At 37.3% G+C, this 26,424-nt stretch overlaps 1 protein-coding gene across 2 annotated transcripts in view; it reads left to right on the forward strand.

Moving 5' to 3' along the window:
* The window catches only part of ABCA12 (ATP binding cassette subfamily A member 12), a 231,137-nt gene that overhangs the window by 193,508 nt on the left and 11,205 nt on the right, over positions 1-26,424 (forward strand). For both annotated transcript variants that reach the window (XM_027873671.1, XM_027873672.1), the window contains exons 40-48: positions 6,961-7,015; positions 7,531-7,708; positions 9,983-10,098; positions 11,286-11,445; positions 13,597-13,850; positions 14,647-14,851; positions 17,172-17,281; positions 17,863-18,004; positions 21,243-21,377. In XM_027873671.1, the coding sequence (XP_027729472.1) occupies positions 6,961-7,015; positions 7,531-7,708; positions 9,983-10,098; positions 11,286-11,445; positions 13,597-13,850; positions 14,647-14,851; positions 17,172-17,281; positions 17,863-18,004; positions 21,243-21,377 (1,355 nt within the window). The remainder of the gene's footprint in view (positions 1-6,960; positions 7,016-7,530; positions 7,709-9,982; positions 10,099-11,285; positions 11,446-13,596; positions 13,851-14,646; positions 14,852-17,171; positions 17,282-17,862; positions 18,005-21,242; positions 21,378-26,424) is intronic.

The raw sequence follows: 26,424 nt of genomic DNA on the forward strand, positions 1-26,424 counted from the left end.
TGTGTGTGTGTGTGTGTGTGTGTGTGTGTGTGTGTGTGTGTGTGTGTAACCTTTATACAGATAAAGCAGTACAAATGATATATGAAGTAAATAAAAGGTCATTACAGGGGTTAGGCCTTGGCAACTGGGTAGGAGGTTATGGGGGGTTTAGGGGACAGATCAGGAAAGGCCTCAGATAGGAGGTAGCATTAGAGCTTTAAAGACAGCTAATGATTTTAAGACTCTGAGATGGGGAAAGGAGCTGCTGGAGCTTATTATCTCATTTTGAGATTCTAATAGAGGGGCAGCTGGGTGGTACAGTGCACGGAACACTACTCCTGAATTCAGGAGGGCCTGACTTCAAATCTGGCCTCAGACAGTTACTAGCTGTGTGACCCTGGGCAAGTTGCTTAACCCCAGTTGCCTCCAGAGAGAGAGAAAGAGAGAGAGAGAGAGAGAGAGAGAGGGAGGGAGGGAGGGAGGGAGGGAGAGAGAGAGAGAGAGAGAGAGAGGGAGGGAGGGAGAGAGAGAGGAGATTCTAATGCTTATTCCTCATTCCTCAGATAAGCATAATTTAATCCAACAAGCATTTCTTAAGCATCTACTATGGGCAAGACACTGTGCAAGGTGGTAGAAATACAAAACATGAACTAGTCCTTGCCTTAAAGAGTTTATATTCTTTTTTGGGGGGAGGAGAGAATATGACATCTAAGAACATCGATCATTTAAGGAAGGAGTCCATGAACCGAACCTTGATTTCAGCTAGGTATTCTAAGAGGTGAGATAGGTATGAATTCCAATCATGAGTTTCAGCCTTTGCCAAGACAAAACAATGGGACACAGAAGGCTGAATTCAAGCAACAGAAAGTAGACCAATTTTGCTAAACCATAAAGTATATAAAGGGGCAGCTAGGTGCCACAGAGGCAGGCCTGGAATTAGGAAGACTCCTTCGTGAGTTCAAATCTGGTCTCACATACTAGCTATTTGACCCTTGGCAAGTCACTTAACCCCATTTGTCTCAGTTTCCTCATTTGTAAAATGAACCGGAGAAGGAAATGGCAAACTATTCCAGTATTCTTGCCAAGAAAACCCCCCAAAAGGGGTCACAGAGAGTTGGACAAAACTGAAAAATGATTGAACAAAGTATATAAATGAAATGAATGTGCAAAAAGCCTGTAAAGGCAGAGTGGAGTCAGATTGTGAAGGGCTTTAGATGCCAAGTCAAGGACTTTGTATTTTAGCCTAGAGGCAGTAGGGAGTTTCTGGATGGTCCTGAGAAAGGTAAGGATATAGTCAGGCCTTTGATTTGCTTTATAACATTATTTTAGCAACTTCACAGAAGATGGATTGGAAAGAGGAGAAAATGGATGTAAAAAGTTCAATTAGGAATTTGTGTCAATGATTTTTTTTTCTTTTTGCTAAGAATTATCCTTATTATTCTAAGAATTATCCTTAATAAATAATAAAACTAATATTAATAAAACTATTATTCAAATTATTTAAAAATATAAATAATTGCAAATATATCTCTGCATTTAGAATAAAGATAGGTGGCATTTAACTTGGTTTACTAGTCACTAGTTTCATGAGCAGCCACATCATTTTCAAAGTAGGATTGAAAGAGACTAATTTATTTTACCAATGCAATTACTGTTCATCCAACCATTCTCTCTTCTTCTCTGGACTCTTTCTGATTACTTCCCCTCACCATCCTAGGATTAAGATGGAGGAGAAACTAAGGGTAACACAGTTATTTGTCAATATTGAATTTTTAAATGAAGAAATAGTTTGAGCAGGAAGAAAAGATAAAATACGTTCAGAAATGTTAATACCTACCTTCTTTCCCCTGAATTCTAGTACTGGGTTCTGATTAGGTTGTGTCAAATTAATAGTGGCAGTTATTAGAAGCAGTCTATGGAATCAAATGTTTATTCCAACATCCAACTCTTCAGAAGCCTTCTGCTCTGACAAAAGAGTATTCTCCCCACCTGATTTAGCTCTTTCTTAGCAGGACAAACCATGGAGAAAATAATGTGACTGATACTCCTTAGATCTAGAACATCAATAAAAGGCATAGTCAGACGTGGTAAATTCAATTACATAGGGACCAAAGTCAGGTGGGCTTGACGCAACTGGTTTGAAATACAATTGAACAGTTGACTTTCAGGAGGATGTCTTACTTACAGCAAAAGTCATTTGTTGCTCCAACAAATAATGACAGGATGTGCAAGAGAACCTCAGAAAGGATGAGATAAAAATATAGCAAGCAGGCCTCCAGCCCTGTGAATGAGAGACTGATCTTGCTTTTGATATTGGAACAAGGCCTTTAACTGAAGCACATACACATGCATATACCTTCATATCAGAGCTCTTTACCCTAGACTGGGAAACTATCAATAATTCTAGATTTAACTATGCAAACTTCTATGTTGTGAGTTGGACAGGTTGCACGATTAATACTGAAGAAGAAAAAACTTGGTTTTCATCCCCTCCAAAAACTTTATCTTTCAATAATTAAAAAAAAAAGTCTTTGGTTTACATGGCTAACAGATTTGCAACATTTTAGTTTCTTTTTTATATAAAAAGAAAGTTAGATTTTATTCAAAGTTGAAAATCTGCTAGCCCTCAATGCATTTCGATTGTTTTATAATCTATAGAGCACCTACTATGGTAATATTAATATATTTAAGAATGTAACTAATTATATTTTCCCTTTCCATAATGTACTTGTTCTTAACTCATCTTTATTATATTCTGCATGAACTGGGAATCTCATTTAGCCTGAAAAAATTGATTTTCTTTGAATTCTCTAGTGCTAATAAAAATACTTTAATTAGCTTTGCTTAGCCATGTCAATATCTATTATATACATGTGCTTCCCTCTAGTGGTTAATTTGACATAAAAATTCCTTTTTTTTCTTCACTGCTAAAGACACTTGGTAAAGACTTGCCTTCATTACTAAATACCAAACAATTAAGGTTTTCCTAAACAATACTTATAGATTGCCCGTTATCTTTTAATGTTTTTCTTCTCAAAAATTAACTTGCTCTTTGGAGATATTAATAGGACCATTGTAACATTGGCTTATAGGTTGCAAAACAATAAAACTATGCCAAGGACAAAGGGACTTTGTTCTTTGCATACAGGCAAACTGATTATTGAATGTTACCACTTTCATAAGTCATTAGAAAAATTTCTTTTTATGACTAAAAAACTAGAAAGCATTGTTGTTTAGTTGCTAGAGGACTGGTCTTGGCTTCAAGACTGGTTCTGAGAGATGCTAACAGGGTAACCATGAGCAATCATTTAACTTCTCAGTATCCAAACTTAAATATCCTATCTTAACACTATACATGACAGATGGGTTAATGACTTGCATTTCTGGAAAGAGATTCCCCCACATTTTTTTCTGGATCAAAAAACAAAACACACCAGAAAAAAAGGGAAGAGGAGAAAATTAAAATACCATCCCAGGAAACTAAAGGTCCATTTTTTTTTTCAGAGAAAAATTTAAGAGAGTTAGAATCAGTGGTCACTAGAGTGAGAAGCATCACAAGTAAACATTTACAGCCATTTCTTTGGTGGCAGATAATTTGTCCCATTCCTAAGAAATGTTCTGAATGAGCAACAGTAAATTGGACATTTCAGACTTACAGCGATCTTTCTCATTGAAACGAACCTGAATACAAATTTGGAGAATTATCTTGGTTTAATTGTATTAGAAAAATGGTTAGAAAAGAAATGATAATATTAACTGATATTTATATCATATTTTAGGGATTACATAGCACTTAATATAACTGATCATTTCAAATGATCTTGGAAGGGAGGTGTTGTTATCACTTTACAAATGGTCAAATGAATTTTCTCATAGTCAAAGAGCAAGGAAGCATTAGAGGGAGGATCAAATCCAGGTTTTCCTGGATTTATCATTGACAGATACCATAGTGTAGTGTGGTTACACTATGCTATCTCTCAATGATAAATCCCTCTTAGAAAATACGAAATATTTAATATCATAAAATAGAAAGGGAGAAAAATGAAGAATCCACTCCTCTCTATTTTCATTCCATAGTAGAACTAGAATCAAAAATATTATTTAAATCAAGCAAGTATTGAGCTCAGCAAGCCACCCAAGATATATGGACAATGAATGACAAGGCTCCAGATTAACGGTAGGGCTCTAAACATACATTGCATTCCTTTAAAAGAAATGGAGATGGAATGTTATGCCAATTTTGCTAAACCATAGAGTACATGGAGGGGTATAATATGTAATAAAGCTGGAAAGGTAGATTGGGGTAAGGTTCTGAAGGGCTCCATATGCCAAAAGACATTGGAAAGGTAATAGGAAATGCCTTAAGTTTATGGAGTGTGGGAGTGACATGCTTAGATCTCCACTTTAGAAAGTCGTTTTGGTAGTTGTATGATGGATAAGAGAAGGATCACTATATCATATAGATTTGGATCTGGAAGGGACCTCATAGATCATCTAGTTCAGTCCCCTCATTTTATAGATGAAGAAACTGAGGCCCAGAGATGTTAAGTCACTTGTCCAGGGTCAGAGAGCTAGTAAGTGTTTGAGACAGAATTTGAACCCAGGTTTTTTTTGACTCCACATACAGTGCTCCATTCACTACACAATAATGCCTTATAAGTGGGATGCCTGGAGGCAGGATAGGAGACCTATTAGGCGACTATTGCAATCGTCCAGGCAAGAGGTGATGAAGACCTGAACTAGGTGGTAATTGTGTGAGTAGAGAGAAAATGACCTATGCAAGAAATGGCGTGGAAGCAGAAACAGTAATAATTGGGAACTGAATTTGTGGAGTGAAGGAAATTTAGCCGTTAAGGATGACACTGAGGTGATGAACCTGAGTGCCCGAAAGAATGGTGATACCTCTGATAATAACAGAGAAGTTCGGAACAGGGTTGGTTTTGAGGGAAAAGTGAATGAGTTCTATTTTGGACATATTGAGTATGATTTGCCTATGGGATTTTCATTTTGAAATGTCTACTAGACAGTTGGTGATAAAAGACTGGAGAGCTCAGGAGGAATACTAGGGCTGGGAATGTAGATCTGGGAGTCATCTGCATAGAAATAACTCATGGGAGCTGGTGAGATCACCAGGTAAGAGATTATCTATAGAGACAAGAAAGCCCAGGCAGAGCTTTGAGGTATGCCTGCAGTTAGGAGACATGATGTGGATGATGATCCAGCAAAAGAGACTAAGAAGGAATAATTAGATAGCTAAGAGAAAGATCAAGAAAGACAAGGGTCCCAAAAATACAAAGAGGAGGGAGGATCCAGGATAAAAGGGTAATCAACAGGAACAAGGCTATAGGGAGATGAAGGAGTAAAAAGATTGAAAAATGACCACCAGATCAGACAAGAAATCACTGGGAACTTTGAAGACTGCACTGTCAGTTGAGTGGTGAGTCGAGAAACCATACTGCAAAGGATTGGCTAGTGAGTGGAAAAAGAGGACATGGAAGCAGTAAGTTCAGATATCTTTTTCTAAGAGTTTGCTAGAAAGAGAGGAGAGATATATGACAATAACTTGTGAAGAGATGATGAGGTCTAGTGAGAGTTGTTTTTTGTTTGTTTTGTTTTAGGATTGAGGAGATTTGGTTATATTTATAGGTAGCAGGAAAGAACCAATGAAGAGAGAATAACTGAAGACTAGAGAGGGTAATGATGCTTATGAGGACAATACAATGTAGAAGATGTGGGGGAATGTAATAAAGGGTACATTTACAAGAAGTGCTCGTGACAAGAAAAAAGCCACTTCATCAGAGGCTGAAATAAAGGAGAATAGAATGGCATCTGATGTTAAAAGTTCTGAAGTGAAGAGGGGTAGAAGAGAGAGCTCATATGGCCTTTATATTCTCAGTAAATCATGAGGAAAGGTCCTCAACCGAGAGAGTGGGCAGAAGTGGTGGTGTGGGAGGCTTGAAGAAGAAAGAGAAAGTTTAACACAACCACTATAGGGAAGATGGTGGACTAGAGGAAAGCAAAATAAACAAGGAGCAAAAGGATTGCCTTGCTAACTGGAAAGCCCAGTTGAGGTTAGACTACAAATTTATGGAAGACCCAGGCAGAATGGTTGAGTGACTGCCTCCAGTTCTGTTCGGTATGAGGTCAATTGGATCAGAGAAGGTGGATAGTGGGAATGATCTAAAATTAGATTTTGGCAGTTCAAAGGGAGTCAAGAGATTCAAGAGTAGAGGGTAGTATATAGCTGAACTGATCAATTCAACTCAATAAACATTTATTTAGTACCTACTATGAAGGTACCTAGGTTGTGCAGTGGATAAGGTACTGGGTTTGGAGTCAGAAAGACTCATCTTCATGAGCTCAAATCCAGCCTCAAACACTTCCTAGGCAAGTCATTTAATTTTGTTTGCCTCAGTTCCTCATCTATAAAATAACCTGGAGGAGGAAATGGCAAACCACTCTAATATTTTTGCCAAACCCTAAATGGGGTCACAAAGGGTCAGACATGACTGAAACGACTGAATAACAACAACAAACGTACCAGGCACTGTGCTAAATACTTAGGATACAAAAAGAGACAAAAGATAGTCTTTGCCTTCAAGGAGTTTACAATCTAAACTATACCAGTTGTGAATCTACCTAATTGTACTATCACATACTACTTATCCTTTCATCTTTTACACAGAGTAGCCTGAGAAACTTCCTCAAAGAATTGGTTTAAATCTACTTATGCTACCAATCTAGTAACCCTGTCATTTTAAAATTGATTTCTGGAATCCCTAATAAGCCTTGGAATGCAATTTATTTTTTTTTTCACATGTGAATACTGAATTTAAAGTGTTACTGGACCCATTATGGAAAATCATTTTTCCTACCAAACAGGACCATGAGAGAGTCAAATTTTAGCTGTTCAGATAAGAAAATACTATGTTGCTTCTTGCTTAATGAGGAATGGACATGTCATCATTTTCTTCTTTTAAGGTATTATCATGAACAGCCACCCATACCCAGGCGTACAAGATCAAGAACAAGCCACGTAAGTTGACACATTTGTCACCATCTCCCTTTGTTGTGGGAGAGAAAGTTCTGTTCTTTGACCTCACTGCCATATATAAATGGAGGTCGGTCTGGTGGAGGTGGCAAAGAGCCTCCGTTCCTGCAAGGATGCACAGTCTTTGTCGATATAGTCCTTAGACGCCTTAGCACTCCACCTTTCCTCTAAAGCTCTCAGGACTCTTTCTATTCTTGAGAAGGATGTGTCCTTCGCGTGTCATGGTGTAACCCAGGGAGCCTCAGCTTTTTTCTACCCCAAGTCAACTTAGATCCTCTTCAGTCACCTTTACTCCAAGGTGGTAGCAGGTTCGAATAACAGATATTATCCTGGCTACTTCACCTGCAGTCTCTTTTGTGTCTTAGCCAGTGAAGCAAGCTGTTTTCTTCATGGTTTTAAGCATAAACCTTTTTATTTTATTTTCCTTTTTTTTTTTCAGAAGGGAATGGGCTTCCCAAACTGACCCTTGTTCCCTTCTCACCACCTTTTTCCTGGCATAGGATTAGCAGCTTAATCGATATTTTAGTGGCTCTCTCCATCTTGATGGGCTACTCTGTCACCACAGCCAGCTTTGTGACCTACGTCGTAAGGGAACATCAGACCAAAGCGAAACAGCTCCAGCACATCTCGGGAATAGGCGTGACCTGCTATTGGATCACAAACTTCATTTATGACATGGTGAGTGGCTCAAGCAGAGTCATAGCAGGCATGGTGAGAACAATCTGGGGAGCAGCATTTCTTGATTCTGATTTTAAGAATCATTATTCTGGTTCGTGAAAATTATGGCCACAAACTTGTGGGCTCTTTTGGTATCTACCTAACACTGAAAAAACTAGAGGTAGAGTTCCTAATCTGGGACCCATGAACACGCACACACATACACACACATACACATACATATATACATACATACACATATATACAGGTATACATATATAACCCATATATATGTATGTATATACATATATAGAATAAATGGATGGATGATAGATAGAAAGAAAGATGGACAGCTTGATAGGTGGACAAAAAATAGGTAGATAGATAACGTGTGTGCAGACAGACATACAGCTAGAAAGATAGGAGGATGGACAGATTGATAGACAAAAAACAGATGACGTGTTTGCATATAGACAGGTGGAGATAGATAGATAGAGATAAGACACACATATAGATGGACAAATATAAGATAGATAGGTAACTCCATTTCAATTTAATTGGTTTCCTTTGTAACCTTATGTATTCTATTTTATGCATTTAAAAGCATTATTCTAAGATGAGGTCCATAGGCTTCACAAGACTGCCAATGGTGTCCATGATACAAAAAAAAAAAAAAGTTTAAGAACCCCTGAGCTAGAGGAAGGGCTCCAAAAACAACACAGTCCAGTGCATAGCACACTGGACTTGGAGTGTGAAAGATCTGTCCTCAAAATCCCCCTAGGAAATTTATAGCTGTGTGACCATGGGCAAATCACTCAACCTCTCTAGGTCTCTATTTCTTCATATATAAAAGAGTTTGAATCATACGACCTTTCCTTAGTTCACTTCCAACCTTAAATTTAAAGCAAGGTCCTAAGTAGTCTGAGTAAAGAGAGTCAAAGAAAAAAAAGAGAGAATTTACCTTCTTTAAATAATCTTAGAACTGAATAGAACTTTAGAGGTCATTTGACCTAAACCTTTTATTTTGCCAAGGAGACTGAGGTCAAGATGGAACTGAACAGAGCTCTCTTGATTCCCTGACTGCCTGGATAGAGGCAAAAAAGCTGCCTTTTGAGAATATCACCTAGTTAGTGGAGTAGTGCAATTTAAATTTGCTTAAATATATCATCAACTAATAAGGAAAATTCAAGATACAGCTCATGTTTGATTATGGTTTTAAATGTAGTAGGGGCAGGAAGAATACATTTTCACTGGTAGCAAAAGATGGTCCTGATTGTAAGAGGTATTCTTGACTCTAAGCATAGACACTGTTGGCCAGAAGTCTGGGAAGTGTCTGTGAATGCCTGATGATCATAATGAGATTGGGTGGGCAGCTCACTGTAAAGATCATTGGCTTAAAGCGCTTGAGAGTAATTAAGTGCTTATCCATTTTGCAAATGCGCCCAGTGGGGTTTGAAATGTGTACATTTTATAGGTCAAAACTGAAAGAATGGTGATGGCTTTTTTAGCCTTGATATTACCTTTTATGTGTGATAACTATTAAGAATATTTAAGCCATAGGCACCTGCACAAGTCTACTTATAGCTTACAGATTCTACCATCATCAATTCTGTCCTCATTCTCATTCAGAAAACCTCTCCACCAAATTATATCAAGGCCTCCTCCAATGATGTGCATCTTACTGTAAACTGCTTTTCAGAATTAAATGCCTTTCTCTTGCTGAGAAAATGCTGTGTCTTTGTTTATATATCTATGATTGTAAGAGAATCTAGGCCTCACTCTCCTGCTGTTTTGTCATGGAGTGACTCACTCTGACAGCTAGAAATTGTCAAGCTACCACCCGAAAGGACTCCAATGTTCAAAATGAAATCAATATTTTGAAGACTGAATCTAACACCAAGACGCTTGAATGTCTTATCTTTCTCAGTGAACTCCTGTCATCAAATAATCTCAGGTTCTCAAACTTAGAGGCAAGACTGTCAAGGATTACTTACAGAATTTGCAAAGTTGAAGACTAACTTCACCTAGTATTAGAAGAGACAGATTCTAAAGTGGAGGCAATATGCATGTAACAAAAAGCAAAAACTTCAACTGAAATATATACAGTATATATAAATATGTGTATATGTGGACATGTCTGTATACAAACACACACAAACACAGAGTTGTTTGACACCAAAAAGTTCTTATCTTTGCAAGCCAACTTGTCATATTCTGTATTCTTAGGCTACATAGGATATTAAATTTTTTTAAAATGTGCACATATCACACTTCATGTTTTACATCTTCCCACAGGTTTTCTATCTGGTGCCTGTCGCAATGTCAATTGGAGTTATTGCAGCTTTCAAGTTACCTGCTTTTTCCAGTGAAAATAATTTAGGAGCAGTATCTCTCCTCCTTCTGCTCTTTGGGTAAGTGTCCTTCCCATGATTAAAACAAGAGTCTGTAGAATGAATGGAAATGTGGAAGAGGGTCAGGAATGAGACCTAAAGCTCATTATTCAATTTGTGATTCACTAAAAGCTGAATTTTATAATTGGTGACTAAAACAGCATATTGAGCTTATATAGCTTATTTAAGCCATGTTTTTAAAAACATGGTACAAGAACAAATTACTCCTTAAGATGCCTGAGGGAGTTTGCATTATTACTTCCTTGACACAATCAGCAACAATAAGACAGAGTAGAATATCTGAAAATAATTTAAACTGTGTGTGCATTTATGTGGGTGGTAATTTGCATCATTTCTATATCATCTTATAACTTGCAAAAAAAACCCCAAATAATATACACAGTGATATGATGCTGCTTTCTGTTTTAAAGTTTGGTCAAAATCACCAAGGCTTGACTAACTGCTCTTCCCATGAATACACAGGTCTTTGGTGAACAGCTATAGCTAATGGATCTGTCCTCAAAATCTCTGTTTTGCATTCTGCCATACTGGGGCAAAGGTTGTTCCATTGTTTTTGCAAAGACTGAGCTCTACAGTTTCTGAAAATATAAGATTTATTCCATCTATTACATTCCACTATAAACAACTCTGCGTTTATGTGTATGTGTATGTGTATGTGTGTTAACATCTCTAAGTAACATAGAGCCATTTAGAATTTATGTCTTTATGTGCTTTGATCCCTTGGTTATATATTTAATTGCATGGGGAGAATATCACCATCACCACTGTTGCCAAAAAGTACTCACTCTGGGCTAGGATGTGTTATGCTTATTATTTCTTATGTTGCTCTTGAATAAGGAACATACGCCAGGATCAACCTGATATTAAATCAGTAAATTTCTTTAAATTTTGTGACATTTAAGAAAATATTAAACATTATCTGATTTTTCTTCTACAATAGGAATGGGTGGGGCCTAACTACGAAACATGGCAACCACCATCCTGCACCATATCATTTTAACATTGAACAATTCAAGTTATTTGTAGAAATTAAATATTAAGACATGACTTTAAAATTCTAGTTTATAAGGTTTATCTCTCTGGGGGAGGGGAGAAGGGATATAGAATGATATAAAAACAAAAGACATCAATAACAATTGATTTGATTAAAAGACATAATTTTAATTCTTGCTATTGCTCACCCACAGATATGCAACATTTTCTTGGATGTACTTATTGGCTGGGCTTTTTCATGAGACAGGAATGGCCTTCATCACTTACGTTTGCATCAACTTGTTCTTTGGCATCAATTCAATTGTTTCACTGTCAGTGGTATATTTCCTTTCCAAGGAAAAGCCTAATGATCCGGTGAGATCCTTTATTAGTCTCTTAAATTTCAGTGAATATATCAAAAGGTTCAATGTTCACAAACCCAAATTGGAAGAGTTCTTTATATTCTGAGACCTTGGGATAGAGAAGGAAAATGTTACTGAGGGAGTGCTATTTTAGAAGGATAAACTGGAGTTTTTTTAAATGCCTTTTAATTCTTACTTCCTCCCAAAACCATGGCTTTCTACACAGTGCCAATTTTGATTTAAAAAAATATTTTGGTTTAAAAATATTTTAAAAATATTTTGGTTTAAAAAATATTCAAAAAATTCATGCAACCAACTGGTCAGTCTACCTTAATCAAGATGTTGTTTTCCATCTATGAGGGGGTTGGGATAAATGACCTCTGAGTTCCCTTATAGCTCTATATCTGTGATTCTATGATCTATAGCTAGCAAATTAAATGGTTAAAAAAAATGAAGCCCTAACAGTTCCAAACAACTTGTAGAGCAGGAATAATGATAATGATAATAATGATGATGATGATGATAACTTGCATTTATATAATACTTTAAAAGCTTTCCCTATCATAACTCTACATCTAACTCTCTGCCCTACACACAACAAATGTCTAATAAATACTCTTTGCTTGCTGAGTAGTACACATATAATTAACCTGACTTTACAAATAAAGGAACTGAGTCCCTGTGGTAATACAATTGTCCAAGTGGTCACACAGTTAATCAATGCCAGAGGTCTAAGGTTTGTTTGGTGCTTTGCATATATTCCCATGGGAAGGAGGGAAATAAGTGCACTGGAAATGGTTTTCTCAAACAATGAATGATGCAAAAGTGAAGTATTTTCTTCCCATTGAGACGTAGCATGTCCATCATCTCATACAATTACAGACTCACAGAATGGAAAAGACCTCAGAGACATGAAGTAAACTGCCCAAGGTCACACAATTTATTTGCACACTTTTCATTGCACACTTACATTCCTCCTTTTCCTTGCCTCCCCCTCACCAAACAGGAATCAATCACTTTGGATCTTCCAAATATTATGAAGTTCCTAATGGTAGGCAACTGCCACCATCTAATATAAAACATATAGCAGCAGATGTGCTTTTAAAGGGAAGGGTCTTAAGTGAACATCTATAATATTGTCCTTCCTTCAGAAGTGTCTTTCTATGTATCCTACCCTAGACTCAAACTTCTGGATTGATTCCAACTGCAAGACCCCATTCATTCTGACTAAAGGCCTAAGGCAACTTTAGGAGAGTGTCTCAGCCTCTCCCAAACATGCCAGGCAATCACTTCAGAACAAACGCAGATTCTAAATTCTGGGTCTAAACCTTCAAACAGTTTGGCTGCGAGATGTGACCAGCTGCTGATCCTGCTGAATTTCTTTCAGTCTTTGACTACTATCTCAGAATAAAGATGTGATTAGCTATAAATTTAAGGGTTTGTGGGGTCACGTGGTTGGGGATTCCTTCTTCTGATGAATATCTTAACTCTTTTACAACCTGGGGAATAGATTTTGAGAATTTTGACACAGTGAATAGAGTACCAGGGTTGGTGTTAAGAAAATCTGAATTCAAATCTGACCTCAGACACTTACTAGCTGTGTGGCCCTGGGCAAATCACTTAACCCTCTTTGCCCCAGTTTCCTCATTTGTAAAATAAACTGGAAAAGGAAATGACAAATCACTCCAGAATCTTTGCCAAGAAAACCCCAAAGGCAATCACAAAGAGTCAGACACAACTGAAAGACTGAACAATAATGACAAGGGTGAAAAATTCATCATCCCGTGGGCTAACCTGGTGACGTGTTTCTGGACTTAACTAGGCTGATTTTCAGAAAGAAAAAAAAATACACACAGGCCACTATTAGACTCATACTCAAAAGCTTGGGAGACCCTGCCAGAATTTGTGATTCGCTGGCATGCTATCAAGAACCCAGGGTCCCCTCCAAGCCATGATGCGATTTTGGAGGAAAACAGTGAAGAATGAGAAATGATGTTGCAAAAGTGATCATTAGTGTTATTATCTCAGAATCTTATAGAAATAAGTAGTAAATGCTGCTCTTACTTTTCTCATACAAAATTAGCCAGCACCAGGTTTTAGTCTTTGCCACTCTGTTTTCTTGGAAGCAAAAGCCCAAACTCATTTGGTATTTTTCTTCTTTCAGACTCTGGAACTTATCTCTGAAACCCTTAAACGGATTTTCCTGATTTTCCCACAATTCTGTTTTGGCTACGGTTTGATTGAACTCTCTCAACAGCAGTCTGTCTTAGACTTCCTAAAAGCATATGGAGTGGAATATCCCAATGAAACTTTTGAGATGAATAAATTAGGTGCAATGTTCGTAGCCTTGGTTGTCCAAGGCACTGTATTCTTTTTCTTACGACTCCTAATCAATGAATGGCTAATTAAAAAAATCAGGTAAAGTACCATGGAACAGCTGATATTTAGAACCCATGAGGGAACAACAGGCAGAATGGGTTGGGGGAGATCAATGTTCCAGTCTTTGTTCATGAGTTGTAGACAACTTATCAGCTCAAGAAACTTTTAAAACTCCCTTGAGGGTGTGATGCTGTGACTGAAAGAATAACTGTGTCATTAAGCCAGACAGAGAAGTCAAAAGAAGGATCTTATTTGGGGTGAAGGGGCAATTAAGGAGGTAGGATAAGTTCAGTTTTAGGCATGACAAACTTGAGAAGTTGGCACCCCTGCATTGGTCACACCCTAGGTAGATAATTTACATTGAAAATAGGAAAATGACACTCATGTTGGTGATAAGGAACCAGGAGAAGGAATAAGTGAGATAATGTTTGATGTGATTAGCAGTTATGCTGTTTGGGCTGACAACAGAAATCCTGAAGGCCTTCCTATGGACTGGCACTAGAATTAATGGTCCTAACAGGGATAATAAGCGAATATGTCCAAAAATTTTTTAAAAAGATAGTTTATTATCACAAGTCCACTGGAATTAGAAACATTTCATTATCATATCTCCCAGTAAATTCGTAATGGAATCCAAATACTCATTCTTATGGTTTTTAGATCACATGAAAAATAACAGATTTAAGAGGAAATAGCAATATTGCACTTGATAATGTTCTTTTCAGGAAGAGACCCTTTCTTTCTTTTCTTTTTTTTTTTTTGCTTTAATCAAATCAGAAATAGTTGTCCTTTTAAAAGTCACCCTATTGACACAAGTTCATAATTGCCTGTTTAGAATCTTATTCAGAGATATGAATTCTTCATCTATACTGGAGAACATAGAGGAAGATGAAGATGTTCGAGCAGAAAGGACAAGGGTGGAGTCTGGTGGAGCTGAATTCGACTTGGTACAACTCCATCGGCTCACAAAAACCTACCAACTTATCCACAAAAAGATTATAGCCGTAAACAATATAAGCATAGGCATACCAGCTGGAGAGGTAAGTTACTAATTCTCTCTCAGTAAGGGATAATGTTTTCGTTTCCTCTACTTAATCTTTTATTATCGTAATAGCAAAAGCAAAATTCACAACAAATGAAACAAAGATAGTAAAATTTGCTTTTGCCTCTGGAGTTTTCTGGAGTTATCAACCACAACAATACAATCCCTGGTCAGTTACATAGTAGAGTTTAGAAGGCACTGGATGATCTAGGTTCAAATCCCAGCCCTGTCACTTACTATCTGTGTGACCCTGGACAAGTGACTTAACTTCTCTGGGCCTCAATTTCCTTATGTGTAAACTGAGGGGGTTTAACTAGAATCAATGACCTTTTTTGTGTGTCATAGGACCTTTGGCAGTCTGGTGGAGCCAATGAACCCCTTCTCAAAATAACATTTTTAAATGCATACAATAAAATATACAAGATTACAAAGGAAACCAATTGTGTTGAAATGAAGTTACCACAATGTTTTAAAAAGTTTACGGACCCCAAGTTAGCCCATGCATTAGATGATTTCTAATCCTCTAACTCCCAATTCTAAAGCTATGATCCTGTGATTATCTGTATTATCCAAGTATTTTTGTGAATTATTTCCTTCACCAACCCAACTCATAGGATTCTGCCCCAGCTTATGATATTCCCTATGCTAGATTTTCCATAACAAAACGTATCTAGATACTGCCCCCCCCTTTTTTATTCTCTACTGCTTCTTGAAGAGACAGCAATTCAACCAACATTTATTAAGTACCTCTTATGTACAAGGCATGAAAGCCTAGAATAATGGATATAGCATGGGGTTGGGAGACTGGAAGACCTGGGTTCAAGACCTATTTTTACATTTATAACCAGTCAAGTCTACTAATTTTCATTGCCCCAGGCAATTCTCTAAAACAGGAGCGTTGTGAATATGTACTGAGAGAGGGAATTTTCATTCTAAGTCAGTTAGAATGACCAACTGGTTCTTTGTCCCATGGGGTGGAGTTTCCCATATCAATGAAATCCCAGGTATGAAACACCCCCACCCCCACTGTAAAAGGCATAATCAAAATGAAGCAAGTTTAAGGGCTCCAATTGAGAAATAGCAGAGCTAGAAAACATGAGAAAAGCCTGCAAAGACCCCTGAGTAAAAACAGTAGGTTCTGGGATAAGTCATCACTGAAGAGCCATAGTAGGCAAAAGAGGACAGTCATATATCAAGTGCCACTTTACACTATGAACTTACAATCTTCTCTGATAGCACAGGGTGGTAAGAGTTGGCTGTGACTCTGCTCATCATCTAGGCATTTGGAATAACTGAACTAGAGATTATCTCCTGTCTTGGATTTATGATTCTCCAAAGCAAACAAAATGATCGGTTCAATATCAGAGTCTATTTTATTTTCAACTGGCAGTGGCGGGCGAAATCCTTGCCTGTCTTGACTATTAGATTAGGAGTCCATCAATGAAATTTATTGAACCCTCCTCTATACAGAGCACTGCACCGGTTTGAAGAGGGGATACGAGAGAAACACACACACACACACACACACACACACACACACACACACACAGCCTTACTTACTGTCAGTTGTCATTGTATGCTGGTATAAAAATCCTTGTTCCTTGGTTTCTTCACCACTAATAAAATGTTAGAACATAACTAAGATGTTCATAAAATGTCGGGGAATCCTAGAAACAGTTAGTGGAAAGTCATTCTTTGTCCTGACTATGTTATTGTTCAATCATTAATATGCTGGGAGGACAGCATGTAATGGTCACTGCATTGCTACATGCTCCTTCCATCTCCACTGAAATAAAAGTATATTTTAAAAGAAGAAAATGGGTATTTCTGCTTACTTTCTGTTATTTCCACCTAGGTTTCCTTATTGTAAACTGAGTGGGTTTGAAGTGAACACCTACATTTGTAGAATTTAGAGAACAGTCGGTCAACAAGCATTTAATAAACACTTATTTTGTAGTATATACTATGTGTAGAGTTGATAGAGTGCTGGATCTGGACTCAGAAAGACCTGAGTTCAAATCTGCCCTCAGACACTTGTATGGTCCTTGGTAAGTCAATTAAACCATTGTCTACCTCAGTTTCCTCAATTATACAATGGGGATCAAAATAGCCACTTACCTGAAAGGATTGTTGTAAGAATCAAATGAGATAATATCTGTAAAGTGCTTGGCACAGAGCCTAGCTGAGTGACCCTGGGCAAGTCACTTAACCCCACTGTCTAACCCCCCCCCCAAAAAAAGAAAGAAAGAAAGAAGAGACATCCTATCATTGCATTCTATAAATTCTTCATCACTGTATAAACCTTTCTCTCAAACCAGTGTTTTGGCCTTCTGGGAGTGAATGGAGCAGGGAAGACCACTATCTTCAAAATGTTGACTGGGGACATCATTGCATCAAGTGGAAAAATCCTGATCAGAAACCAAACTGGGTATGAAAAAACTGGTATTCTAAGTAGCAAAGCACAATCCTGATGAGAGAGAAAACTGAGCATCTGGTCCCACACTTGGTTTTGCTGATGGCTTGAAAAGATTTTGGATGAGCAGCTATTGAAGTAAAGAAAAATACATTCAATTATTTTGGTAATGAGGATGTAGGCCGTTGTGAGAACACTGAAGGTGGAGTCAGAAAGATCTGAGTTCAAATCCAGCCTCAGACTAGTTGTGTGACCATGGGAAAGTAATTTTAAAAACCCTCCATCTGCCCAATTTCTTCGTCTATAAAGTAGAGATAACAATAAACCCCCTCCCTGAGTTGTTGTGAGGATAAAATATGCTGATACTTGCAAATGCTCTTTGCAAACCTTAAAGCACTATATAAAATCTAGTTAATATTATTATTTACATTCTTAAATAAGCCAGCCACCAATGATATGACAAATTTCCCCCTTTCAGCTCATGTAAGCTATCAAAGGAGATACATGTCTATTTAAGCTTCTCTCTATGCTCTCTCTCTCTCTCTCTCTCTCTCTCTCTCTCTCTTTCTCTTCCCTCCTTTGCTCCCATGATTCAGAACCCTGGGTCGAGTTGATACACACTATTCATCAATTGGCTATTGCCCACAGGAAGACGCCTTAGATGATCTGGTAACTGTGGAAGAACACCTGTACTTTTATGCTAGAATACATGGAATTCCAGAGAAAGACATTAAGGAAGTGAGTATGTGATTGAAAAGATGAGCTCATTGGAAAATCCTTATTCTTCCTTTTCCACATTCCCACCAATTTGACAAATGAAAACTCTCGCATTTGTCAGCATAATGAGAAGTCAAGCTTTAACAATGCCCTTAAGTTTTATGACATTACATCATTTGGAATTTGTTCTGAACGTGCTTGCTGAATATTTGCATTCCCAACATTAGGGTAGGTGACTGGTCAAGGGTGCAATAGCATAGACTTCATTTGGGCTTTATTGAAAGAGGAAATATCCATCATCTTCCAGGTTGTGGGTTTTGGATTTGCAAATTCTCTGAAAAGCATCTGCTTGCCTCTCCTTTCTCAAATGCCAAATAAAGGACCACATAACAGGGATCCTTCACTGAGGTTTGCCTTGGTACCTATACGTAATTTAGAACCCAGATCAGTTGTAGGCACTAAATTTTGAGACATTTGAATTGACCTTAAGATTCCTTAGCTCATGTTCACTGCTGATTAGGTCTCTGGGGAAACTCACTGTAACTCAGTTACGGAAGCTCAAAAAACAACACAAACCCTTATAACTTTCTTAGTACCAAAATTACCAAGCAGTCCTTGAAACATAGAAGTGACTGAAGTTAAGGCATTTTCAGAATGGGCAATAATTTTCCCAAACAGTTAAACTATGTGGGAAGGGAATTTTAAGTCATCATTTGAAATTCTGGCCAAATAGGGTAGCTTCCATTTTGATTCTGGTGATCAACTACACCTCTTTACTTATTAAAGGTAGAATGGATTAGTCTACAGATGTATCTGTCTCCAGTTAAGACTCTGAGGGATGTACCTTTGTTCAGCTTGGAGTCTCTTTGCTAGCATAATTTTATACCAGAAATAACTACAAGAGCATCCCTTGAGTAAATATCACACTGTAGGTAGGGGTTGGATTAGATGACTTCAAAGGTTTCTTCCAGTTCTATCTATGATATGATTTTGTGGCTCAAAATGCATAAAGAAATCCAAACTTACCAGATCAGAATACTTACAAGAACATAACTTATATACATATATATATGTATACTTATATAACATAGCTAAATTTTAAAGTTTTTTTTCATTTTACTAATTTCTTAAATCCAATGTATTCCTTTGAAAAATTGCTTTTCAGTCCCTTAGTAGAAAAAGGAGCAACCAGCTTTTCCACATAGATATAAGTTCCCACTAAGAATATCAAGATTTCTACCTAATATTGACCTGTGGGGTTGTTATTAGATTCTGTCAGGATTTATTCATGCTTGTATCTATTACCTACTTGTAATATCCCTTATTTTAAATATGTGAAGTCAACTCTAGTCATCCTGATCTATATCTGGCCACTAGACCCAGATGGCTACAGAGGAGAAAATGAGGCTGGTGACTTTGCACAGCCCTCCCTCCCTTGAATCCAATTCACTTGCTTGTCATGGCATCACCTCCCTGATGTCATCATCGTCTTTGAGAACAAAAGACAATCAACAATATTTTATACATAATCAACTTTTTCAAAACATTATTTATATCTTTCCTCTTAATTATTTGTACAGAGCTTCAACAGTTTCCAAATTTTGTCCCTAAGGTTTTAGATAGGTTGAAAACGGTTCTGAGGGTACACTCCACAGAGAGGACAAATGCTGAATGGAAATTGCACTTCTGATTTCATGGTGCCATTACTACAGGTTTTGTAAGAGACTTAAACATGCTTTATAGGCAAGGCTGCTGTTGTAGTGTGATAAAGTGTCGACAGCCCTAGGTCATTTCTAAAAAAAAAAACAAAAACAAAAAAAAAACACCTAGGAGTGAATGGGCATATATTTTTCTGATCATTGGTCCTAAATCCTAAGATGAGTTTTGAAAGATGCTTGGAATGAAATATTAAAAAGGCAAGTGAAGGGTCAAAACTAGAATAGTATAGACTAGACTGCTTTGGGGCTTGAACTGTGGGAGATGGGTCATACAAAAGGATATTCTCTAAACATCTGAGTCAGCCAAAAGAAAATGACACGGAAGGAAGTCTCTGGCCATATTTACTAATCATCTCAAGAACCATTACTGAAATTCCTGGACTGAAGAATGATTAAATAGAGAGGATTTTGTTTTAAACAGCAATTACTAAGTTTTTTTTTTTTTTTAATGAAAACATTACAGTTTCTGTTTAATTGGTTCAGCAGGGCAGGTTTGCAAAGGTAATAGGCAGAAAAGCATATTTGATAGAGAGCTGGCCTCAGAATCAAGAAGATCTGAGGCCAAATTCTGCCTTTGACACATTGGCCGTGTCACCCTGGCTCTGTGTCACATAACCTATCAGTGCCCCAAGAGACTTTCTATGACTATACGCTACAGGGGAGGTGCCAATCACTATTGATCGAGGGAACTTCCTCCCTAAAAATTCCCTATGTCAATGAAGTTGCAAGTTCAGTCTCTATTCCAGCTCCTTACCATATTTTGTGGTTCCTTGTTTATTTAGTTGAAAACATTTGTTTCAAACCTAGAACTTTGTGGAGTAGATGGTTATAGGAAAGGGAAAAAGAAGGAAAAGGAACAACGATTCGTAAAGTACCTACTAAATGCCAGGCATTGTGCTAAGTGCTTCACAAATACTATCTCATATGGGAAAAAATAAATTTACATGATAATTTTGTTGTATATTTGAAAGGAAGAGCAAGTTGTGTATAGTTGATTTGCAGTTTCATGTACAAACATCTTTTTTTATTGTACTATATTATGGGAATGCTTGATTTATTCCATAAATTAAAAATAAAATAAAAAACAAGTATTATTTCACATGGTTATTAAAAAAATACTTTGTGTTTCTGTTTTAAAACTTCACCATCATCTGTTATATGTCAGTTTTAAGTGTTGTACTCTGGTAAACATGGTTCTATTAAGGTGTTTAGGATCACAGAATCATAGGCAGAGAATCTAACTCAACTCTTACCCAAATCATGGAGTCATTTTATGACAGCCCCAACCAGTGAACACTTTGCTCCTGGTGAAGCTTTCAAGGAATGGAGAATTCCCTTTGGGACAGTTCTAACTTGGGTAAATTTCTTCCTACTATTGACCTCCAAATCTGCCTCCTTTTAAAATCCAATCATCATTTATAGTTCTCTCTCAAGAAGATCTGAGGTCAAATGCTCCCAAAAATTATTTTTCTACTTTTTTTTGTAAGGTGTACATGTGTGTGTAAAGGTGCCCTAATTTCTTTTTGATTTTTTTTCTACAGATTGTTCATAAACTTCTTTGGAGACTTCAGCTGATGCCCTATAAAGAAAAAGCCACATCTATGTGTAGCTATGGCACAAAAAGAAAATTATCAACTGCAATAGCCTTGATTGGAAAGCCATCAATTCTACTGCTGGTAGGAGAATAATTTATACTCAGGCTGCTAAGCTTTAGAGAGGGCAGATCACCTTTTCACAAATTCACCAGATCATACTTTTTTGTTTATACATTTTATCTAAATCAATTAACATCGGAGATCAATTTTGCACTCAAACAAGATGCCAGAGAAGATGCTTTCTTTTGAAACTCTAAATCTCTGTGTGGATTTCAGCGGAGCAATAGGGTGTGTCATGAATAATTTCCAGGAATTCAGGCTAGTGGACTTAAACCAGAGTCTGATAGGGTTTAATTCCTAGTTAATGAAAAGGTCATCTTTCCTCTTTTCCCTCTTCTTTCTTCTCCCTGCAGATTGCAAAAGTTCTTACAGTTTAATTATGATCTTCCACTAGCTACAGAATATGCCTACTTTTTTTTAGTAGAGTCCTGCCTAACTTCTTTGATGCTAACCCAGTTTTTGTTTCAATGCTATAGGATGGACTACCTTGAGTTGCCCTTCATAGCCTTCAGGAATCAGATATTTCAGGCCTCAGAGTCTGACTATCAGCCAGGACTTTCTATTCTCCTGATCCCACCCACCTTGTTCAGTCCTTCTGGTCCTCTAGCCATGAAGTCACCTTCCTCCAATTCTCAGTAATTAATTAGTTTTTCCCCCATCTGGAACCTAAAGATTACTTCCCCTAGATTTCCAGCTTTTGAACCACCTTATTTTGTAAGTCTTCATGTTCTGGCTCTTTAAGAGGTTGCTTGCCTTTTCATCTCACCTGAGTCTCTGTCCTGCTTAGATCTCTGAAGCGGTTTCTATAACCTAGATCTTTTTGACTACTTCATCCCCCTGATGGACAAAATCACTTCCAACTAATCCATGTAGGCTTACAAGTCTTCCCTTTATCATTGCTCTTTTCAAGCTCTCACTTTCCTTCATTCTGAAAAAATGACAGGAAATGAGATTGGCTTGAGACATTCTACCAACACTTGCTAACAAAGAAAGGACATGTTTTAAAAGAATATGTTCATTATCTGACTTGGAGTAATGTGAATGATTTACTATTAAGAGGTAGTGTAGTATAGTGTATATAGAGAATTTGGAATCCAGAAGGCCAGGGTTCAATCCCGACTTAGACACTTACTAGCTGGGAAAGTCCCTGATCTCTATGGGCCTCTGTTTCCTCATCTTGTAAAATAAAAGGGTTGTACTTGACTTCTAAAGTTCACTTCCTGGTCTCAATCTATGAAACTATGATTCTATGATAATATACATGATCTCACCCAAAGTTGCATGGTTAATTAGTGTTTAGTAAGTATTAATAAAATAGATTGGTCCCAGGTAGAGTTATTTAAGCATAAAGAAGTTTTATACCTGGAGCAAATATGACAAACTTCACCCAGTGCAGATGACAGAAAAAGGATAGAGGGAAGTCACTCAGAGTAGAAGATACCTGTTATCTAATATCTTGACATTTTAGGTAATTTTTCTAGCTAACTAGGTGTCAATCTCTGTTGTTTCCATGTTGATTAGAGATGGCAGTTGCTATCCATGTCATCTAGATCTGATGTTTTCAAATGTTGATGCTCTGCGGTAAAGTCTTGCTCACCCCCACCCTAGTGATGGCTCCCATCTTTGGACATACAGATGATATAAACAATGGTGTGAGCTTAAATTCTGAACTGAATGAAAAACATGGCACAAAGCCTTCCATTCATCCAGAATTACCTATATCATTTATTCACAGGGGTCCTCTCCTTTCAGAGGCCTCTAAATCCTACAAGAGACCTTGCAATGTCTAGTGATACATATAATAAAAATCTCACAAACTAACTTGAATTTAGTTATACCCTAGGTTAAATAGTTCTCTCAAAGGTCTAAACTATATCCAAAGAGTGTAAGTTTACATGTAAGAAGATTTCAGCTCAATACGAAACTGATTTTCTAACAATGAAAGCTTACTAACAGTGGGATAAGCTGCATTGTGAAGTAGTAAAGAGACTACCACTGGAAGTATTTTAGCATAGGCTAAGTGAGTCAACAATGTTTTAGAAGAGATTCATTCCAAAACTGAAATGGGACTAGATGACCTTGATGGTGCCATCCAATCTGAGGTCCTATGAAATCAACTCACCACAACTCCCACCCAGAAACTCACTGCACAGGCTCTATCTCCCTCAACACTAGCACTGTAATGGAATCCTAGGGGTATAAACATTGTTCAACATAAACAAACCAGACTTAGGCTCTCCTTTGGGATAAGAGAGATGTAAGGGCTTTGAAAAGCTAAAAGAATGGTACGAATACAAGGCAGTGATGAATGTGGCTGAATCTTACCAGATTAAGTGAGAAAGAGGTGAAATGCTTTATGTGCATTTGTATAAACATAGCCTTCAAAAAAGACAAATGACTCTTGCAGGCAAAAAGTCATCTTGGGTTTTACAAATTCCTAAAACTCTTATATTTCCTTTTTTAAATGGCTTTTAGAAGGCAGTTAGGTGGTGCAGTAGATAGTCAGAAGGACCTGAGTTTAAATCCAGCCTCAGACACTTGACACTTACTAGCTGTGTGGCCTTGGACAAGTCACTTAACCCTGACTGCCTTGCAAAAATAAAATAAAATAGCAGGGCTTTTAGTCCTTTATCTAAGAAGGCAGCAAACCAATCCTTATTATATGCTTAGGTAAATTCCCTCTAGAAATAGCAATATATCTACCTAATGCTGGCCTACGATAGTATGTTAGAATTTATTACTTTCTTTGGCAATTACCTATTTGCTATATAGAATCCATTTTCAAAATATAATTTGTACCTTTCATCTTAATTACTCGAGCAGAACCTCTTTTTATTTCACTCTTATGATCATTCAACAAACATTCGTTAAGCAACCACTGTGCTAGATGCTGGTGATGCTCCAATGAATTTGTGATCTCATCAGTGTGGGATGTTCCTTCCCATAATACAGATGGCAGCCCATTCATTCCTGCCCTTTTTGTGTAACTCACATCCAGGTCATCCCACAAGTTGGCGATAAGGGGTCCAACCTCCCATACTGAGACCTTTCTCCCTTTCTTGGTACAGTGCGAGGACGCTAGCGGAGCAGGCAAGCTGCTGGCTCTGCCTTTCTGTTGCCATATTACCAGCCTATCTTTTTTGGTCATTTTGATGGCATCCTTCATTCTAGTACTTCTTCATAATTACTCATCTAGTCTGTGTTACATAGCCTGCTCACATTCACCATGTGCCTCACCACTGCCTTATGATTGATACTCTAGTGTTTCATGATTTATAGCCATATAACACCAAGAGAATATTGATATTTAAAAGAAGGTGTTATTAAAGCACTTTTGCACTTTCCTTGATTTCCTTCTTTGCTTAATTCCCCTTTGCTTTAATTCTCTTTAATGAATTACCTTTTGATATTGCAGGAGTCTCTTAAATGGACTCTGTGCCTGAAATCTCTCTACTCTTTCATCCATACTCCAAACATCCTTCAATGTACTTGCTGTTCCTTAAGATCTGACCATATCACTAAAACTCTTTTACTCAACAAACTCCAGGGGCTCCCTAGTATATCTAGGATCAAAGACAAACTCGTGTTTGGAATTTAAATACCTTCTCCAGCTGGTTCCAATCTACCTTTCAAGGCTTATTTTACATTACTCCCCTTCACATTTTATCATTAAGTCAAAATGACTTCTTGTTTTTGTTTTTTTTTTTTGATGAGGCAATTGGGGTTAAGTGACTTGCCCAGAGTCACGGAGCTAGTAACTGTTAAGTGTCTGAGGCCAGATTTGAACTCAGGTCCTTCTGACTCCAGGGCCGGTGCTCTATCCACTGCACTATCTAGCTGCCCCAGAATGACTTCTTCTTATTGCTCCTATATAACACTCAATCTCCTATCTCCATGCCTTTCCACAGGCTGATGTATTCCCATCTCACCTCTACCTCTAAGAATGCCTAGCTTCCTTCATAATTCATAACAGCTCAAAGGCTACCTCCTTAGGGGCCTTTCCTGATCTCCCCAGCTACTATCCCTCCTACCCCCAATAAATGACCATGTATTCTTCTTGTATGTTCTTGCATGAATACATGTTTTCTTCCCCAGTCAAATTTATTGATGGCAGGATCTGTTTAAATGTTGTCTTTGTACTCCAAGGGCACTTAGTAAATGCTTGTTGATTGGCTGGGTTCAACTTGCCCATTTGCATTGTCTGTCTAACATTTAGATAAATTGACAGCCAGCCAGACAGATATAGATAAATATAGCTATGTGGATATTTAGATAGAGATATTTATGTATCTACACACATACACATATCTTTGAGCTCATCCGCTGTGTGTACATACATGCAGATATTTATATACATGTGTATTATATGTATTAGAATATATATTATATAACTATTGTGTATATATTTTATATACACAATATATATATATTATATATGTGTATATGTAATACACACATCCATTTAATATTATAAGACAAAAAGAATATAAGTTCCTTAAGGGCACATTCATCTTTTGTACATTTTCTTTGCCTTATAACACCATCCTGGCATGATAAGAGGCATCATGGCATAGAAAGAACACTGGATATAGAAATGCCCAAATTCAAGCTTTTTCATTGCCACCTGATTGTTTTGACCATGGACAAGTCCTTAGCCTCTCTGTGCCAAATGTTCCTCATTTTAAAATTAAAGGTAATATTTTATGTTGCCTGGCACACTACAATAATAATACTCACTCTATCCATCTCAGAAGGGGCATTGTTTTCTAAGTGCTGTCTAAATTCTAAAGCACTAGGCAAATGTGTGCTATTTTTATCACAGCTCAATAAATAATGCAGAATTAATATATATATATATATACATATACATATTATATCTATCTATCTATCTATCTATCTATCTATCTATCTATCTATCTCTTCCCAGGTTGTAACCAGGAACCAGTAACAACTGTCATTCCAAAGTTTCTTTACATTTCCAAACACTCCCATACATCATCCCATTTCTTTCTGTTGCAACTGCAGAGTATATTCTCAGCAACAATAATAAATAGCTCTGCATTCAGAA

Source organism: Vombatus ursinus, unplaced genomic scaffold (assembly GCF_900497805.2).
Source record: "Vombatus ursinus unplaced genomic scaffold, bare-nosed wombat genome assembly UNPS02014802.1, whole genome shotgun sequence".
NCBI classification, from domain to species: Eukaryota; Metazoa; Chordata; class Mammalia; order Diprotodontia; family Vombatidae; genus Vombatus; species Vombatus ursinus.